Here is a 20,371-nt window from a genome sequence, read left to right as displayed (position 1 = left end):
GTAAACTTAAATAGAGGTCAGGGAAGCCACTTCTGAGGTGACATTAATTGAATGAATGAATAGCACCCCCCTGATTAATTCATTGCTCGATATCAGACTTAACTAGTTTTTGTTGGCCATTAAGTTGTTTAGGGTTCTGAATACCCTTGTACCTTATGTTGCAGATGCCCAAAGGGCAATTGGTAGAGGCAAAGCATAACGGAGAACTCTTTTTCAATTCTTTCATTCTTCTGACCTTGCCTTTGCTGTCAGGGTCACACCCCCATGACCACGCCCATTCTTCTCCTTCGGACTTTCCCGGCCTGCGCAAGCGCAAGAGAAACTGCCATTCCTAGTGGCGGGCGCGGATCCCACTATAGAACGCATGCGCCCCCGGCCCGTAAGCCCCGCCCCGACCCCTGCGCTGGCTCGCGAGCGCCTGCCGTTTCTCGGGGCGGGGCGGTGGGCGAGGACGGGGCGGGGAGGCGCGCGCCGGTGCGTGCGTGCGCGCGCGCCGAGGGCGGGCCAGTGAAGCCGGCGGATCTGGCACGTGATCCGGGAGCGGCTCGGTCGCTTGGGGGCTCGGTCTTTCTGTCCGTCCGCGGGTGCCATCATGGCGGACGCGGCCAGTCAGGTGCTCCTGGGCTCCGGCCTCACCATCCTGTCCCAGCCGCTCATGTACGTGAAGGTGCTCATCCAGGTATGAGTCGTCGCCATCCCCTTCCCCGCCCGGCGCCTCGTTGAGTCGCCGCTGCCCTCGGCGCTTGGCGATCGGCACCAGCCTTCCCGGGCCTTCAGTCCCCTGAGATGCTGCTCCTTTCCTGCTGTCCCTTCCTTCCCCTTAGGGACAGCTTCCACTGCCCGCGGCTCTTCTTCCCCTGCCCGTGGGCCTTCCCCGGTCTCGCCTCCCTGCTAAGCGGGGAGGCCCGATCCTTTCCCGGTAGCCAACTGCCGTCCTGCCCTGCCCGTCCTGGTGGCTCCTCTGAACTTTGTTTTTTCTTCCCTGAGGTTGATCCTGGCCAGTTGCCACGACGAGCTTCCCAACCCTCCCCTCCTGCCCCTCTGAAATCAGCATTCACCACCTCCTCCGCCCCAAACACAAGACAGGAAATCTGTTAAAGACAAATTTGAAATTCGAGGGGAGCCAACACTTTATTAGCTTTTTTTTCCCCCTTTCATTTTTATTTGCTACCGTTACTGCTGCTATTCTGTTCCGAGATTTTAGCACCAGATACCCAGGTAAACACAAGGAGCTCTTTCAGAAGTGATAATAAAGTGGTTGCTGATTCAAATTTCGGAAGGATTCACTGAGCTCACTGAGCGCTCTCCAACAGCAGCCCCTGTGGCTCATGACGGTGAAAATCACATCTGTCTGAGCTGGAGATAGTTCAGATGAAAGAGTTCAAGCATTTGTGTTAGTTTCTGATTTACTGTGAAATCTTTTTTTTTTTTAAAGATTTTATTTATTTATTTGACAGAGATAGAGACAGACAGCCAGCGAAAGAGCGAACACAAGCAGGGGAGTGGGAGAGGAAGAAGCAGGCTCATAGCAGAGGAGCCTGATGTGGGGCTCGATCCCATAACGCCAGGATCACGCCCTGAGCCAAAGGCAGACGCCTAACCGCTGTGCCACCCAGGCGCCCCTACTGTGAAATAATCTTTAAATGGCTATTTTATATTCACAGGCAAGTAAGCCAGGTTTTAACTGATGATACACCATTCGATAGTATTTTCAATTTGCCTTTCTAGAATTCCCTGTGATGGGCGTGTCATTCATTTTTTTTTAAAACCTTTGTTGAAAGTTGACATAATTATGTCATGCATAGTATCAAGGAAGGAGCAGTTGTTAGAACCCCTGTCCTTGCGTGTCCTACCTTTCTGTCAGAAATACGCAAGACACAAGGGAGAGCCACATTTCTTATTCTTGAGTTGATGCTTCTCCAAAACGTTTTGCTTGGTTGACCCATTGGATTCAGATTCCATATGTAAAAGGCTGCTATAAAATAAATTATTTGAACTAAGAATGAAGACTTTGATTGAAATGTGCTGTGATGTCTAAAACAGAATTGGCACATTTGTAGCTAGATCTTGTCTTGAGGTGACATTTCACAGTAAATCTGACATGAGCCCATTACTCAGAACTTCTTCAGAAGGCAGGATTTTCTAGTGACGTTTAGATCTCTTGCCTCAAAAATTCGAATATCCTTAACCCTGATTACACAACTTCTGTGTGTTGCCAAGTGTCTTAAGAGTTTTGGTGTAATTTCCAAATACTGAGTTTTAAAAATAGTGATATGGTAATACTTTCAGGGAGCTCAGTCAGGAGTTATTTAATTGAACAGGTTAAGAATCACAGCAATAGCGGGTCAAAACCAAGTCCTATGGCATTCATTTGCTCACATTTCCCTGTAGTACTATGAATGCTGAATATATTGTAAAAATAAAATGATACATTAACTCTAAAGTGGCCTTCATTAGATTGTTAGTGACAATCTGCTTGTTTGACATGAATTTATAATTATTTCCCACATGAATCATCCAGCTCTCTCTGCATTTGCCTTTTGAGTGTTTCATCTTGCTAGCCAGATGCAAAGTTAATGGTGGCTTAGTCTTCTGTTTTGTCCAAATACAAAAAGTGCGTTTGGGGCACCTGGCTGGCTCAGTGGGTATAAGAGTCTTTTGATCTCCCAGTTGTGAGTTCAAGCCCCACATTGGGTGTGGAGATTACTTTTTAAAAAAAATGTGTTAGAGGGGCATCTGGGTGGCTCAGTAAGGTGAGCGGCCCAATATTGGTTTTGGCTCAGGTCGTGATCTCAGGGTTGTGAGATTGAGCCCTGCGTCGGGCTCCATGCTCAGCACCAAACCTGCTTGAGATTCTCCCTCTGTCCCTCTCTCCCACTCCCCACCCCAGCGCATACACTCTTTCTCTTTCTCTAAGTTAAACAAATAGGGGCCCCTGTGTGGCTCATTCGTTAAGCATCTGCCTTCACCTTAGGTCATGATCCCAGGGTCCTGAGATCGAGCCCGCATCGGGCTCCCTGCTCAGCAGGAAGCCTGCCTCTCCCTCTCCTTCTCCCCCTGCTTGTGTTCTCTCTCTCACTGACCCTCTGTCAAATAAATAAAATCTTTAAAAAAAAAAAAAAGAGAGAGAGAAACAAATCTTTTTTTAGGGATGCCTGGGTGGCTCAGTTGGTTTAGTATCTGCCTTTGGCTTAGGTCATGATCCCGGGGTTCTGGGATCAAGTCCCACATTTAGCTCCTTGCTCAGCGGGGAGCCTGCTTCTCCCTCTGCCTGCCACTCTTCCTGCTTGTGCTCGCATGCTCTCTCTCTGTCAAATAAATAGATAAAATCTTTTTTTAAAAATCTTTTTTAAAAAAGTGTTGGGTTTTCTTTAGAAAACATTTTTGATACTCCTCAGTAAACTGTAGCTTTCCTAACACAAAAGTTCCCTTATTTTAGTTTCATTTTATATTAGTCTATCTCAGCTACATGGTTTACTTTGTAGAATTTGAACCAAAAGAAAGCTTGGAGTTTATTGAAACTAGTCTTATCAGCTGACAGAATAAGAAACGGACAAGGATGATACTTCATCATTGCCTTGGAAACCATACACTGCATTTTAACTGGTGTTAAAAATTATAACCTTGCAGCCAAGACATTGTGGGGAATGTTGCTTAGTATTGATATATTCTCTTGTTTTTAAAGGTGGGCTATGAGCCTCTTCCTCCAACGATAGGACGAAATATTTTTGGGCGGCAAGTATGTCAGCTTCCTGGTCTGTTTTGTTATGGTAAGTGTTTTTGATTTATTTGGAATTTGGAGACATTGAGGACAGCGATAGGAAGACAGGAGTTATGGAAAGAAGAGATACAGAAAGCCTGTTTACATGAAATTTCTGTGTAACCATTTCTTTCAACTGGAATTTAAATCTCTGACTTGTGTTCTTAGCTCAGCACATTGCGAGCATCGATGGGAAGCGTGGGTTGTTCACAGGCTTAACTCCAAGACTGTGTTCAGGTGTCCTTGGAACTGTGGTCCATGGTAAAGTTTTACAGGTAAGAAAATCAAGTAATCTTCCCAAAGATTTAGATTACCTTTTATGCACAGTTTGTTCTACTGACCAAGAGCAATTTCAAAGATAAATTTATGACCACGTCCTTTCTTGAAAGCATTTACTTCAAATACCCATTCTTAATTCTTTCCTGGGATGCAAGGGGAATTTGTATAAAATGAAGTGATGGGGCGCCTGGGTGGCACAGCGGTTAAGCGTCTGCCTTCGGCTCAGGGCGTGATCCCGGCATTATGGGATCGCCCCACATCAGGCTCTTCCGCTATGAGCCTGCTTCTTCCTCTCCCACTCCCCCTGCTTGTGTTCCCTCTCTCGCTGGCTGTCTCTATCTCTGTCGAATAAATAAATAAAATCTTTAAAAAAAAAAAAAAGTGATAGATTTTGATCTGCATACCTTCCTCCTCTGAACCAGTCATTCTGAGCAGAAACACTTACTTGATCTCCTGTATAGCTCATTTTATTTCTTTGAAGGAGGAAGGAAGCTGATTGAAACATACATATTTCTTTCTGAAGTTATTTTCCTCTTTTTTTTTTTTTTTTTTTTTAAATTTTTTTTTTTTTGNAGGAGGAAGGAAGCTGATTGAAACATACATATTTCTTTCTGAAGTTATTTTCCTCTTTTTTTTTTTTTTTTTTTTAAGATTTTATTTATTTGAGAGAGAGAAACAGCATGAGTAGGGGGAGGAGGGAGAGGGAGGAGAAGTAGACTTCTCGCTGAGCAGGGAGCTGATGCAGGGTATGCAGGATTCAATCCCAGGACCCTGGGATCATGACTGAGCCACCCAGGCAGCCCTTTTCCTCTTATTTCTAACATTACTCCTCGTAAAATGTTCTCTGTTACAAACTTATTTTTTATGTATTTATTTTTTTAATACTTTATTTATTTATTTTTCAAGATTTTATTTATTTGACTGAGAGAGACACAGTGAGAGATGGAACACAAGCAGGGGGAGTGGGAGAGGGAGAAGCAGGCTTCACGCTGAGCAGGGAGCCTGATGCGGGGCTCCATCCCAGGACCCTGGGATCATGACCTGAGGTGAAGGCAGACGCTTAACGACTGAGCCACCCAGGCGTCCCTAAATACTTTATTCATTTTTAAAGTAAGCTCCACTCCCAACGTGGAGCTTGAACTTACAGCCCTGAGATCACGAGTCACATGCTGTATGGACTGAGCCTGCCAGGCACCCCAAAAACTTATTTAAAAAAAAAAAAACAACCTAACAAGATGAACATAAAAGTCAGGATAGTGGTTATTTATGGGGAGGGAGAGGGGAAAAGGGACCATGCATGGTGCTCAGGGGTAATGGAAATGATTTTCCTTGACTTGAATCATGACTATATGGATATTTGCCTTTTAGTTATTTATTCCATTGTACATTTGTATTTTGTGCACTGTTTCTGCAAATGTGTTATGTTACATAAATTTGGTGGGGGGGACCTTTTTTTTAACCTCACCAAAGTGCACATCAGTTGCAGGCTAGTGGTTACTTTTGGGAAGTGGGGGAAGAGATGAGAGGTGGAACTTCGGCTCTATTTCTCTGGCATTTTATTTTAAGAAGGCCAGAGATCTGACGCAGAAAGGGCAAATGTTAACATGCTTAATCTTGGTGATGGATATGTAGGTGAATTATTAATTTTTCTTATGTTTGCAGTGTTTCATAAAATGTTTGTTAAAACATCAAGGTTACATTTCTTTCTTTCTCAGTGATCTTTTGTTTTGCCATCTTTTTTTCACCTCAGATGCCAAAGCTAATGCTTCTGATGGTAGTGGTTTCTCAGTTGTATGAATTATCATGTAGGTCAAACAGAATGGCCCTTTATTATATTTATAAAGGTGTTATGATACAAATTCTGTACCGTTTAGAACAGTCCATGGGAAGGTATTTAGCATAAGTGTGGTGGAGAATATAAAACTAAGGCATTTCTAGTTCATTATTCTGTCTCCTACTGGCACCTAGGTATGTTACCCTCTGTGCTCTTAACTCTCAAAAAATGTCACAGTGTATACTAACCAAATTTATATAATATTATCAACCTATGTAATACATCAGATGTATTCCAAATGGTTACTAACTGCTTCTTTAAATACTACTTGGCGCAAGCCTTCATTTACTTTTGTAGGCTTTAACATTTTTTTTTTTAAGATTTTATTTATTTATTTGACAGAGATAGAGACAGCCAGTGAGAGAGGGAATACAAGCAGGGGGAGTGGGAGAGGAAGAAGCAGGCTCCTAGCGGAGGAGCCTGATGTAGGGCTCAAATCCCATAACGCCGGGATCATGCCCTGAGCCGAAGGCAGACTCTTAACCGCTGTGCCACCCACGCGCCCCTGTAGCTTTAACATTAACCCAGTTCTAATGTTTTATCACCTGATGAGCATGTCTTAATTTTGTTAAACAGTTTCATGATCTCATTGGCTTAGTTTTTTTTTTAAGTTTTTATTTGAATTCCAATTAGTTAGCATACAGTATAATATTAGTTTCAGGTATACAATATAGTGACTCAACACTTCCATGCAACACCCCGAGCTCATCAGGACAGGTGCCCTCCTTCATCCCCATCACCTCTTTCATCCATCCCCCCACTCACCTCCCCTCTGGTAACCATCAGTTTTNTTTTTTTTTTCTTTTTTTTTAAAGATTTTATTTATTTATTTGACAGAGAGAGAGACAGCCAGCGAGAGAGGGAACACAAGCAGGGGGAGTGGGAGAGGAAGAAGCAGGCTCCTAGCAGAGGAGCCTGATGTGGGGCTCGATCTCATAACGCCGGGATCATGCCCTGAGCCAAAGGCAGACGCTTAACCGCTGTGCCACCCAAGCGCCCCTTCAGTTTGTTCTCTCTGGTTAAGGGTCTGTTTCTTGGTTTGCCTCCCTCTGTCTTTTTTTTTTTTCCCTGTGATCGTTTGTTTTGTTTCTTAAATTCCACATGTGAGTGCTAATTGGCTTAGATTTTAAATTCTTTTTTTTTTCTTTTTTTTTAAAGATTTTATTTATTTATTTGGCAGAGAGAGAGACAGCCAGCGAGAGAGGGAACACAAGCAGGGGGAGTGAGAGAGGAAGAAGCAGGCTCATAGCAGAGGGAGCCTGATGTGGGGCTCAAACCCATAACGCTGGGATCACGCCCTGAGCCGAAGGCAGACGCTTAACCGCTGTGCCACCCAGGCGCCCCTAGATTTTAAATTCTTTTCAGCCTTCCTTGATTTTTGAGTCGGAGATGTTCTTCAGTAGGTTCCTCACATGGAAGCTGTTTCACCCTTCAGTCATTTTGTTATTCTTTACATTTACTTTTTTTTTTTTTTTAAAGTAGGCTCTGTGCCCAGCGTGGGGCTTTGTGGGGCTTGAACTCTCAAGCCCTATGACACCGAGATCAAGAGCTGTGTACTGTACACTTTACGCTTACTCTTCTTGTCATGCCTGTGGGCTGAACGTGGAAACATGCAGGTGGCCCATGGGTCAGAGTAATGGAGTCTTGATGGGCCCATGTTTTTGGTGGGTTGATGACTTTTGTCCCCAGCCACACCATCCCCTGGGCTCAGTGAAAGTGTTGCCCTCACTTAAGTGAGCTTTACATGTGGAAAGGCAGCTGTCACCTAGTCAGCCAGCTTTGTGTATAGACTTAGAGCAAAAGTGAAAGCACTACTTGAGAACAGGTTCCTTTACGTACAGGAAAAGTAAAATAAAGTCAGTTAAGCAGATACCCTGAATATGTGTTTCACATGTGGCCAGATAAAAATATAACCGGGGATCGTACTACACTTAGTATCAAAAGCAGCTTTATGCAGTCAGGGAGAAAGACCAGTTCGGGGTTGGTGAAATTGTTAGCCTTTATAAGAAAGAGTTCTATATATCTGAACAAGAATGGAATTGAATTCTGTTCAGAATAATGTAGAAAGGACAGGTAGAAAATTTATTAATGGGGTTAAAAAAAGCAAAGTCTAGAAATGAGTGAGAATTTTTAAATATGCCTGAAATTGAAACTATTAGAATTACTTTAACTAAAGACCTGGAATTTGACCCCAGAACATCATTTTGCTTAGTCTTGAAATTTCTTCTCTTCTGATTTTTTAAAAAATCTTTTTACAAAAGAAAATGTCTGTTTTTTTAATCTGGTATGACTAGCGGCTCTGTTGTCTGATTCTTTTATTTTACCTAGCCCATCTTCTGTTTCTGAAATACCCCACAAATAATATTTCCTCTGCCAATGTAGTCTGAACTCTAGCAGTATTCAGTATTTTAGAAGAGAACAAAATCTTCTCTCTTGCTTGTTTTAGAAACAGTCAGATACAAACAGAAAAGTGAGGCGATTTTAGCTATTCGGACTGGCACCAATTCTCTGTTCTTTTGTATGGTGAAAAGAGCCTTGCCCTAATTTGGTATTGGTACTATTTTTTTTAAGTGAGGTAAAATCAGTACATAACATTTTATGTTTCTTTTTTTTTTTTTTTTTTTTTTAAGATTTTATTTATTTATTTGACAGAGATAGAGACAGCCAGAGAGAGAGGGAACACAAGCAGAGGGAGTGGGAGAGGAAGAAGCAGGCTCACAGCAGAGGAGCCCGATGTGGGGCTCGATCCCATAACGCCGGGATCACACCCTGAGCCGAAGGCAGACGCTTAACCGCTGTGCCACCCAGGCGCCCCAACATTTTATGTTTCAGGTGTACAACATTATAATTTGAGATCTGTATTCATTTCAAAGTGATCTTCTGGTTACCATCCATCACCGTACATTTGACCCCTTTCCCCATTTCACCCGTCTTCCATTCCCTTTCCTTCTGGTAACCTGTTCTTCCTGTCTGTGAGTTTGGTTGGTTGATTGTTTAGAGTCCACATGTGAATGAAATCACAGCTTTTGTCTTTATCTGATTTATTTCACTTAACTTGATACCCTCAAGGTCCACCCATGTTGTCACAAATGGCAAAATTTCTTTCTTTCTTTTTTTTTTTTTTTTTTATGGCTGAGCTGTATTCCATTGTGCATATATACCATAATTTCCTTATCCATTCATCCATCGATGGCCATTTAGGTTGTTTCTGTATCTTGGCTATTGTGAAAAAATGCTGCTATAAACATCAGGGTGCATATATTTTATCAAATTAGTGTTCATATTCTTCAGATGTGGAATAGCTGGATTTTATGGTAGTTCTTTAAAAATTAAGTAATTTCTGCATAGGGCGCCTGGGTGGCTCAGTCGGTTAAGCGTCTGCCTTCTGCTCTGGTCATTGGGATCGAGCCCATGTCTGGCTCCTTGCTCAGTGGGGAGCCTGCTTCTCCCTCTCCCTCTCCCTGCTGCTCCCCTTGTGTGTGCTTTCTCTCACTCTCTCTCTCTAAGAAATAAAATCTTTTTTAAAAAAAACCTCTGTGCACAACATTGGGCTTAAACTCACAGCCCCAAGATCAAGAGTCACATGCTCTACCAACTGCACCAGCCAGGTGCCCCCATGATGGTTCTCTTTGTAACTTTTTGAGGAACCTCCATACTCTTTTCCACAGTGGCTGCACTAGTTTACATTTCCAACAACAGTATCAGGGTTCATTTTTCTCCACATCCTCTCTAACGCTTGTTATTTTTTGTCTTGGTGATAGCCAGTCTGAGTGGTGTGAGGCACTATCTCATTGTGGTTTTGGTTTGCATTCCCCTGATGATGAGTGATGTTGAACATCTTTTCATTTGCCTATTGGCCATCTGTAAATCTTCTGTGGAAAAATGTATATTCAGAGTCTCTGCCCATTTTTTAATCAGGTGGTTTGGCAATTGGTCCTGCTTTTTCATGAAAAAACTGTGAGGCATAGCCTTAGTGCTAGGCTATGTTTTTACCAGCTTATTTCTGCTAAATGTGTATATGTCGTAAATAATGCCCTTGGATTTTTGTTTTGGTTTGTTTTCCTCTTTCTTCTTGTAGATAAGAGTTTTCGTGAGCATTTGCTTGTTCCTCCATTTAACGTTGCTATGTTAAACTTAGCAATAAGATCATCTTAGAGACATTTTCTTTCCAATAGATTAATTAGAAATAGAAATTATTGGAGATATGCACCCCCCCAAAAAAAAAACCCCAACTGTTTTATTCTCATTTTGTATCTTCTCTCAGTGACACTTTGACGGCCCTAATCATCCTTTCTTTTTTTTTCTCTTCTTTGTAGCATTACCAGGAATGTGACAAGGTTGAGGTATGTTGGAGCTGATTTGTATGCATGGGCCCATTTCCCTTGCAAGTTGTCATTGCTCTTTGGTCCCCTTTTGGAGAAGGGACAAGCGGTCAGTTCTCCTTTCATCTCAGTGTTGGCATACAGGGCAGCCACCGGTTTGAATAGTTCTGTTTAAAACCGTCAAGATAGGGGTGCCTGCCTGGCTCAGTCGGTGGGGGGTGCAACTCTTGATCTTGGGGATATAGTTTCGAGCCCCACATTATGTGTAGAGATTACTTTAAAAAAATAAAACCTTTAAAAAAATAACAACAATAATAAATAAAAAATAAAACCATAAAATACCTGTCTTCTTTCATTTTGATTTTCAGGATTTAGGCCCCGGAAATGTACAGAAAGAAGTCACACCTTCCTTCGACCAAGTTATCAAGGAGGTAAGAGACTGATGATGTGCTGTGCTGTTTCCCTAAATCACAGTGTGTGCAGTGCAGCGGTTTGTAGAATCAGGATCATCAGGCCTGTGGGTTTAGTGTTATTCCAAATGAAATTAGACCTTCAGTTTAATTTGGGCTTTTCTACGTGTGTACCATAAAAAGAAGAAGAAAGCATCGCTTCCTATTTGGATTAGATGCATTTCAAGGAAACTAGTTTTGTCCACTCCTTTCATCTTTAAAATTGAAGAGGTTTCTACTGAAAGTCTTCTGATAGACATGTCAACCTCCGGCACAGTTGTGTTGAAGCAGTGGCCAGGCCCTTTGTGTGTGGGGTATCATCTATCTGGAGGTGCTTTTACAGCGTGGTTCCAACTTGGGATTCTTCCTCATACCCATTTCCCATTCCCTTCTTCTGCCATTGGAGTTTGTTTCATGCCTAACTTAATATTTATGGCTTTCAAAACTACTCACTTATTTCTTAGTCTTTACATTGTTTAATTGTTTTTAGTGAGATCACAGTCTTCTGGTAAAGATGAAGGATGATGCCTTCTAAAGTATATAGTCCAAAAGAAGCAGGTCTAGATGTCAGATGAATCAACTTTGTTTTCTGTAAATTTTCTACTTTTATTTAAAAGTAGAGATACATGGATTAATTATGTTTTTGTATTTTCTTAACGAGTTAACCCATCCTGGCCCAGAGGCTCTTCTCAGGACTATCATTGGTGTAGGGGCAAGGGATGTCTTCACTAGATGACTGAAGATCGTGTTTAAATGCATAAATGAATAACAGACCTGCTCTATTCACAACCTGTCTCCCCAGTGTTGTAATTTAATTTTCAACAGTTTTACTTCTTTACAGAGTCCTGGACAAGAAAGATAAACTAGGATAAATAGCCCTTCTAAGATACTGCGCAGTTACAGGGTTGGGTGGAAAAACTAGTCATGGTTGTTATGTCGGCACAGATTAAACAGAGCCTGATATTTGAACAATGTAGATCTCAGGATCTCTGAAATCACTCACAGTGAGAAAGCAACTTAAAAATCTAAATACCAGGCCTCATAGTTTTATTCCACCTTGGTTACTGTTTGCTAATGACCCTCTTCGTCTTTTTTGGTTTTGTTTTTTTTCAATCTGTAAAATTGAGAAGATAACAGAAATCTGCTTTGTACGTCAGTTTTGAGGAGTAACCATAACGGAACATTGAAATCCATGAGGAGAAAGTATGAGAGGGTGACTATGTTATATCGTATCACGTGAATTCAGGGCAGGAGTGCTGTGTCGCCCACATTACTTCTCACAGGAATCTGAGTGTCGTTTATTTAGATTTCAGACGTGTGTGTTGATTGTTTCTAGACAACTCGAGAGATGATGGCCCGTTCTGCTGCTACCCTCATCACACATCCCTTCCACGGTAGGTTTACAGTTGGTAATTGGAATCTGATTTGTGACCTCACTTTCATAGCATGCTGTCTCCTGACCACTTAGGTTGATACGGGAGTTCACTAAAGTGCCTTGCGTGTGTGTTTTTTGTTTGCTTGCTTGTTTGGGCATTTATCCAGAGAGCAAAGTGTCTTTAGATGTAAAATTTTTTTTCTTTTGCAGGGCTATCAAAATTTATCTCGACGTAGTTTTAAAAATATTTTCTCGGGGCGCCTGGGTGGCACAGAGGTTAAGCGTCTGCCTTCGGCTCAGGGTGTAATCCCGGCGTTGTGGGATCGAGCCCCACATCAGGCTCCTCTGCTATGAGCCTGCTTCTTCCTCTCCCACTCCCACTGCTTGTGTTCCCTCTCTCGCTGGCTGTCTCTATCTCTGTCAAATAAATAAATAAAATCTTTTTAAAAAAATAAAAAATAAAAATAAATAAAAATATTTTCTCTGTGTTCTGCAGTGATCACTCTGAGATCTATGGTACAATTCATTGGCAGAGAATCCAAGTACTGGTAAGTGCTTTTGTTTTCCAGTATTCAAAGAGATCTGTTGAAGTGCTTTTACGTTTTTATGGTGCCTTAGAGTTTACAGAACAAATTGATAGATCATTCGATCTGCACAGAAATGAACCAAAAATGGTAAAATAGAAGAAAATGGCCCAGGAAGGTTTAGGAACCTATCCAGGATCTCAGAGTAAGTTCCAGAGCCACTGAAGCCAAAATTCACCCTGACTCCGTGTGACTACACCCTTAGGTAGTAACATCCCCACTCCTGTCTCTAAATTCAACTGTCGTTGAGTGAGGGTGGCAGAAAAGGGAATGGGATGTATAAATTTCCTGGTCAAAAGTGTAATTGGACATTTTTTTTTAATAGCTCCAAAATAATCATCATGTATTTTTGCCTTTCCATCTTCTGTACCTAGTGGACTTTATGACTCCATAGTAACCATCTATCGTGAAGAGGGCATCCTAGGATTTTTTGCGTAAGTAAATTGTTGATTTACGTGTGCAATTATTTGTGGGAGTGGATAGCTTTAATGAAAATCAGGACATGACTATTTAATCCTTAGAGAAGATGTACTCTCTGGGTTTATTTCGTATGCAGCTCTATTAAAGCCCCTCTGACTTAAATTCTCTTGTAAAGATCCTTAACTTTTGCTTCTGGACATCTGAAACATTGGATATTAGGGTTTTGTTTTTTGTTTTGGGGTTTTTTGTTTTGTTTTCAATTCTGTTAAAATTTTGTTGAATTCATTCCAAGTTTCTACCTTTATAGTAAGTTCCTATTGATGTACAGTGGATAAGCTGGGGAAACTTAATTTTTGAAAAATGGGAAAATTATCTTCCTTATCCTGAGAGTAATACATTTTTGCAAGGCTGTATTCATTCCCTTGGGTTTCCTTTGGAAGAATTTAGACTACCACTCTCATTCTTCTATTTAACAGCAGAAACTAGAAACGGTCCTCTTTCATTTTCAGAGTGTTTCCATGTAACTGTTCTTATTTGAAAGTCATAGCCTGGGAGGGGGCGCCTGGTTCACTCAGTTGGTAGAGCATGTAGCTCTTGATCTCAGGGTCGTGAGTTCAAATCCCAGGTAGGGCATGGAGTCTACTTAAAAAAAAGAAAAAAGAATAAAAATAAATAAGTAAATTGTCTAGGAGGCAGGATAGCTATTACATTCTTATTTTAGAGATTAGAAAAAGTTGGTGCTCTGGGAAGTTCACTTGCTACTAGTCACACAGCTGATGAGTGATGGAGATGGCATTTGAACCCCAGTCTTCAGTCTGTGGGGTGATATTCATCCCTATGTTCTATGCTGCCTCACCTAGGCCACCTAGGCCCTGGGAATATGTTTTTTGAGGTCCCTCACCTATCTCTGGGCCATTCTCGTTTTGTGATTTTGTAGTCATTTTCGGCCCTATCATATTAGCCAAACCATATTTAAGTTTCTTCTCCAAAACAGGCACATTTTTGTCCCCCCTGCTCATAGTTATTTATAGTAAGGTGACCCTTTAGGTATAGATTTGAGAGGGTATAGCTGGCCTGCATTTGAAAAATGGGAATGAAAGTCATTAGAGATTAACCTCAAGTACAGTTATATTAACTAGAATGGACTAGTTAGTGCTAGATTCTGGCATTCAGTGTCTTTTCAGTTCTCTCGAAGACTTTGAAATCTCTCTTTGAGAAGTGTTTGCATTGAGTGGATTATCTTTTTACTGATCACATTTCTTGGTTCTTATTTTTATTGTTTCTTCATGTAGGGGTCTTATTCCTCGCCTCCTAGGTGACATCATTTCTTTGTGGCTCTGTAACTCACTGGCCTACCTCGTCAATACCTATGCACTGGACAGTGGGGTAGGTGTGATCTGGATAAGATGTGCTGGTGCTGACTTTATGGTATTCACTGGGCAGCTTGGTTAGCTGTAAAGTAAGGTGGTGGGGCACCTGGCTGGCTCAGACAGTAGAGCACGTAGAGACTCTTAATCTCAGGGACCTGAGTTCAGACCCCAGGTTTGACATGGAACCTACTTTAAAAAAAAAAAAAGATAAGGTGACACTTTGTTATATGTTTGCCAGACTCATCGTTATATGGCTAAACATTATTAGTCAAGTTTGCAAAGTCTAATGGGATGACCTGTACTATTTACCATAGAAAGATGCACCTAAAAAGTCCCTAGGGTATAGCTGAATAAGCCTGAGGAATCTACCCTGTCTCTGTGCTGCGAGGAGATCGCCTCTGTACTGATACGGATTTTCGAGGACACTCTGAAGCAGGACAGTTTTACAGTATATCAAGGGTATTTCATCTAGTCTGAAAAGGACTCCTGGATTGGGCTTTTTAGAAACCTCAGTCTGGGAGGTTTTGAGAACTAGCCTTTCCTGGAAGCTGCGGGCCTCTCTGTAGAGAGGCAGCCCCGTAGCATGGTGGGAAATAGAACACACAGAGGGAAGACTAAACCCATGCAGTGCACTTCTGAGTACAGAGATGGGTCTGTGCAGCATTGGGCACCCAGCTGGGTGCGTACAGAGGCAGTGACTTGTCCCTCGGGTACACCGTAAATGTCGTTTCCAGGGATTGAATTTCTAGGACATGGGAATAGGTTACCAGTCTCACTGCTTCCGCCCCGCCCCCCCATCCCGGTGCTGTTCTGTTTGTTCCGCAGCCACCGTAGTCTCGTGTGAATTTGTCTCTTCGTGTTGGATCAGGTTGATCATTTTGTCCACTGCCTTTTTATGCTCATAATCACTATTCCACGTTCTCATCTTGAAATTGATTTTCCAGCTGTCAAAGAAGCTAAAAATTTAGAGATAGATTGATATGGTTGGGGACAATTCACTGCTAACATCATCTTAATTTTCTTACTCATTCGAACACAGGCTTTCTTCCTGTTTTAGGTCTCCACCATGAGTGAAATGAAGAGTTATTCCCAAGCTGTCACAGGAGTGAGTTTTTTTTTAAATCCTCTTAACCTAGAGATAGTTGTGTTTTGTTTCATTTTCTTTTAAATTTCACCTGGATCATGTGTTATCGCTGCTTTAGGACAACGAGATGTCTCAAAGGAGAGTCTCTTAAGTTTGTTAATGGTGGTCAGAGGTGAGACTAACCCAGAGTCCCTGCGTCACAGGAACGGCACTGACAAGCCCACATGGTTTGGTCTGTTTGGCTTTCGGTGGTAGGGGGCGTTTCTCCCCGCAGCGGTGCCCTCAGGTCTCAGGCCTGCTTCCCCCTGCACCCTGCTGATCCTGCCCCAGGGAGGTTCACCCTCTTGAGTCGTGTGGAGTGTTCCAGGAGTTGACTTCTGAAGTAGCTTCGTCATCTTCGGAGGGACACTCACGTTTTCTTACTGTCTCCATGGGTGTTTTGAAATGCTTCATTGTATTTAATTGCGCTTGCCTTTTCTTCAGTTTCTTCTTCAGTTTACTTGAAAGAGGACTCAGTCACAATAAGAGACGCCTTCTGACCTTTTGTTAATTGTTGGATGCAGTGGAATGTTAGGAGGAGGCATCTCCAGGCTCAACAAAGTAATTTCGTCCTTCCTGGGATGCTGAGAAAGCAGAGTCAGGGTTGGAGTATTGACCACGGTGGCACTAGGACTTGAAGGGAGAGAAAAAAAGAGACTGTGGATTCGGAATGACCTAATAACTTAGCTGTCTTTTTACCACTTTACAGTTTTTTGCAAGTATGTTGACCTATCCCTTTGTGCTTGTCTCTAATCTTATGGCTGTCAACAACTGTGGGTAAGTGCCTTGTATTTCTTTTTTTTTTAAGATTTTATTTTATTTATTTATTTGACAGAGAGAAAAAGCAAGAGAGGGAACACAAGCAGGGGGAGTGGGAGAGGAAGAAGCAGGCTCCCAGCAGAGGAGCCCGATGCAGGGCTCGATCCCAGGATTCCGGTATCACGCCCTGAGCTGAAGGCAGACGCTTAATGACTGAGCCACCCAGGCGCCCAAGTGCCTTGCATTTCTTCTCCTGGTAGTTGGCTGCCTGTACCCCTGTAGGCAGAGCAGTCCAGGGAGAGTTGAGAAAGAAAAGTACAGTTGATGGCATTAGTAGATTCCCTGAATTTTTTCTCTGCTCCACACACCAGCAATGGTATCAATTTATATTATAAGCAGCCCCCTCGTATCCTCTTTTAGGATAGAGACAGGCATAAAAAATATTTCTCAAGTACTTACAGATAGTGTACACCTGCCTGGAGTTCAGGCAGCATTGTGATCAGATTAGTCTATTTCCACATTATTCCTTTATCTTAAATCTTTATCCTCCTCTTCATGAAAGTTACAAAGGATATGTCAGGGATGGAATGACAACCTGTACCTGCTTTTCCTATAGGGGCTGCATGGAGAAAGTAAGTTCTAAAGAAAGAAAAGTAGGAAATTTCGTCCATAGAAAGGTTTTTTTTTTCTTTTCGTTATGGAAAGTTTCTTAACTTTCACTATATTGGTTGGGAAGGGTGGAACAGCAGCAGACACCACTGATTTCCAGCTTCTCGATGCCAAGTGCTTGCATCTCATTGGGCAGACATTTTGCCTCGGGCTTTCATTGAGGACTGACTGTTCGAGTACAGTCCCTGACACAGTGTGCCATTAGACCTGTCTTGGTTTTTAAACCAATGTCAAGCAGAGAGCTGTGTGGCGTTTTGAACACAGTTATCATATTTCATGTCGCATTCTGTTTGTTTTGTGATTGGTAGGGCGGCGGCTGCATTTTAGCCCAGAGCTACTTGAAGGATGAGTTGAAGTGTTACCACTCCTTACACATTTTTATGGAGGAAATGATCGTAGGCTATATCTGTGTAAGGCATGTGGTCGCCGCGGGTTAGATGCAGTGTCCTGTTTCAGTTCTTGAACACCACTTAGTTTTTGAATCCCCTTACTCCGCACTTTAATCCTGTAATTGCTATATTCTAGAATTATAATCATTCTCAAATTAAAAACACAGATATTTTAAGAAATTCATAACTGGTTGAGTTTCTGTTTACTTGTTGTTTCAAAACCTAAATATGAGGGGCCCCTGGCTGGTTCATTTGGTAGATCATGCGACTCTTGATCTCAGGGTTGTAAGTTCGAGCCCCACAATGGGTGTAGAGATTACTTAACAACAACAACAGCAAAGACCTAAATAGGAGGGAGGGAATTCCTTTGGATGCTTTTTCTTTTCCCTGCTCCAATATAATTTGTTCCATTAGAACTTAAATTGCCTCTTGGGGAACTTTCTAGGTAGGAGAATATTTTGACAAAGATTTATCAAACTCTTGAGCGAATGCTTTGGAAATGTTAATTTGAATAGCTCACCTCTCCCTCTCTCTCTCTCTCTCTTTTTTTTTTTTTCTGATTCAGGCTTGCTGGTGGATCCCCTCCTTACTCCCCAGTATATACTTCTTGGATAGATTGCTGGTGCATGCTACAAAAAGAGGTACTTCTGTCTCATTCTCTCTATCTCCCCTCCCCCACCTCCTCTCTCTCATACTTTATTTTATTTTGTTTTTGTTTGTTTTCTTAAATAATGTCTCTGGAATCCCAGGTTAATTTTTGTAGGTAACCCTTTAGTTACCAAGTAATGTACCCTTTACGTCACTCCAGCATAGCGGTAATGTGCTGCTTAGAAGTGTCAGGAGGGGAATGAATTAAGAATCCCTAGATGTGACCTAGAAGCCACTTGAGTGATCACATTCAAATTATAAATAGGGTCTGGGTAGACACTTATCCTGGTTGTTAAAACGATGGCCTCAATTTCAGATTATTTTTTTCTAACGTCACCTCTTTTTGTAACTTCTCAGGATCTCCTTATATATTCCTGTGTTTTCCTCCAGTATAGTAGAGAGGAAACATTATTTGTCACAGTGATGATGATGGAGCTGGTAGGTTTCTTCTTCTAGAGTCTTTTCAGAGAATGATTTTGTCCAGACTCCAATTTCTGCTTTGTTATTGCTGTGAGATATGTCCTCTGCAACCAAAAATTCTCAATCAGTCTAGGCAAAGCTTTATTAGGAACCAAAATAATGGGTGGCTGTGTGCTAAATTTGACACAGGATCACATTAAATGGCCATCAGTTTAAAACTGTTTTTAAGTGGGAAACACTTTTTCAAGGATTGTAGAGGATAGCGTATGAGGAATCTCTTCGTCACATTATATTATGGCACTAGTTACGCGTGCGAGAAAGACCTCTATTCACAGAGCTCAGGCTTCCCCAGCTGAACTCCAAATGAGAAGGCCTAAGGGCTGCTATACTTGCCTTTGCTCAGCGTGCATGCCAGGCAAGCCTCTATGTGAATCCAACCTAGAACACTTGAATGATTTCCATACAGACCCAACATGAACATTCTCGGTTTCATTTTGAGTCTTACACTCTATTGAGCGATCTCCTGTTGTGGTCCCCATTTAAAAGGAAAGACAGCCCTTCTTTCTTTACTTTCTAACTAACCCCCTACTGTAGGAAGAAAGCAGATAGAAAATGCAGTAGGGTATCAGACACCTTACCTGGGGAGTCGTCAGTCCTCTAAGTGCTTAGGACAATAGCAAATTTTGATGGGGTATTTACTGCATATCAGGCATCATGCTGAAAGCCGCCTTTGTATCAGCTCCTATAATCCTCAGAATAACCATATGAGGGTAGGTACCATTCTTTATCGTCCCACGTCACATCTGAAGAAACTGGGACTTCAAACCGTTAAATAACGCTGATTATATAACCCAAGGTTACACAGCCTGTATTTGTGAGAGCAGGATTTGTGTGCAGTCCAACTTCAGAGTCTGTTCAATTAAGCTTGCAACATTATTACTCTAATTATAAGATTTTATAAGTACTTCCTAGAGATCTGACCATTCCATTAAAAAGTAAATAAAAGCCAGCCCTTAGTGAGTGGTGGGACCGTCTCAGCACTCTGTATGTATTGACTTATATGATAACCTACCTAGCAAGTGGCAGAGCCAGAATCCAGACTGGGAGTTCTGTCTAAATAAGAGAGCCTTGCCTTATCCATGTAGCAACATTGTAGTTAGTTTCCAGAAAGCTCGGGGGGAGTCAGAGTGCACACGCTGCTCCCACTCTGTAGTGATAGCCCCAGTCCTGACCCGGCCCTTTAGTCACGTCTCCAGAAACATGTCCAGTTGCATCTCTCTACTGATTTGGACTGGCAGACCTCATGTTCACACTAGACTTTATTTGTTTTTATTTTATTTTTTTTTCCAGGGAAATATGAGCCGAGGAAATAGCTTGTTTTTCCGGAAGGTCCCCTTTGGGAAGACTTATTGTTGTGACCTGAGAATGTTAATTTGAAGATGTGGGGCAGGGACAGTGACATTTCTATAGTCCCAGATGCACAGAATTATGGGAGAGAATGTTGATTTCTATACAGTGTGGCGCGCTTTTTTAATAATCATTTAATCTTGGGAAAATGGAGGTGTTTGGTGTCTGCCTTTTTTGTTCTTTTTATCAGCACTATATAATTTACCACTGATATTCCCCCTTTAGTTATTCTGAAATGGGACATTTTTGCTCCAGACTCGTTCTTTTATCAGGGTGGGAAAAAGTTGCATTTTCCCAGAAGATATAGGCAGGATGTCATGTGATTTGAGTCTTTAATTTTAAGGCTTTGTAAAATGTAGAGTACATTCTCAAGAAGAAAGAGAGAATTCTATAAAACATAAGAAACGTAATAAGGTGAACTATATGGGAGGTTATGAATTACCTTTTCTCTAGTAGACCCTAAAACCTCAGCATCCACCAGAATCTCCCTCCCATTATATGCTTCCGAGCACGTTTGATTAACCCTGTCTCTCGTCCACAATCCATTGCTAATGACCCTGGAA

General features: G+C 41.9%; 1 protein-coding gene across 2 annotated transcripts; it reads left to right on the top strand.

The window, feature by feature from the left end:
• The first annotated feature begins 472 nt into the window (after nt 1-472).
• Nucleotides 473-19,961, top strand: MTCH2 (mitochondrial carrier 2). 2 transcript variants are annotated; one of them, XM_002921650.4, is made up of 13 exons: nt 481-679; nt 3,686-3,770; nt 3,929-4,035; nt 10,190-10,216; nt 10,564-10,626; nt 11,981-12,038; nt 12,516-12,567; nt 12,978-13,037; nt 14,316-14,409; nt 15,451-15,498; nt 16,226-16,293; nt 17,899-17,974; nt 19,752-19,961. In XM_002921650.4, the coding sequence occupies exons 1-13, from the start codon at nt 593-595 to the stop codon at nt 19,836-19,838; spliced, it is 912 nt and encodes a 303-aa protein (XP_002921696.1). In that variant the 5' UTR covers nt 481-592; the 3' UTR covers nt 19,839-19,961. The 2 variants fall into 2 exon arrangements, with proteins under 2 accessions (XP_034500828.1, XP_002921696.1); XM_034644937.1 differs by lacking the exon at nt 10,190-10,216 and having other exon boundaries at nt 473-679.
• Nucleotides 19,962-20,371: the final 410 nt, after the last annotated feature.

The sequence above is a fragment of the Ailuropoda melanoleuca genome, chromosome 16 (assembly GCF_002007445.2).
Source record: "Ailuropoda melanoleuca isolate Jingjing chromosome 16, ASM200744v2, whole genome shotgun sequence".
Lineage (NCBI taxonomy): Eukaryota > Metazoa > Chordata > Mammalia > Carnivora > Ursidae > Ailuropoda > Ailuropoda melanoleuca.
Note: the sequence above shows the minus strand (reverse complement) of the source record. Positions and strands in the feature narration are given on the sequence as shown.

What these genes read in the sequence shown, in the direction of transcription:
- MTCH2 (XM_002921650.4), top strand. Translation starts at nt 593, where the DNA reads ATGGCGGACGCGGCCAGTCAGGTGCTCCTGGGCTCCGGCCTCACCATC. An exon ending in CCTATGCACTGGACAGTGGG is followed by an intron (nt 14,410 to 15,450) that starts GTAGGTGTGATC and finishes TTCCTGTTTTAG; the next exon opens with GTCTCCACCATGAGTGAAAT. An exon ending in GGTGCATGCTACAAAAAGAG is followed by an intron (nt 17,975 to 19,751) that starts GTACTTCTGTCT and finishes TTTTTTTTCCAG; the next exon opens with GGAAATATGAGCCGAGGAAA.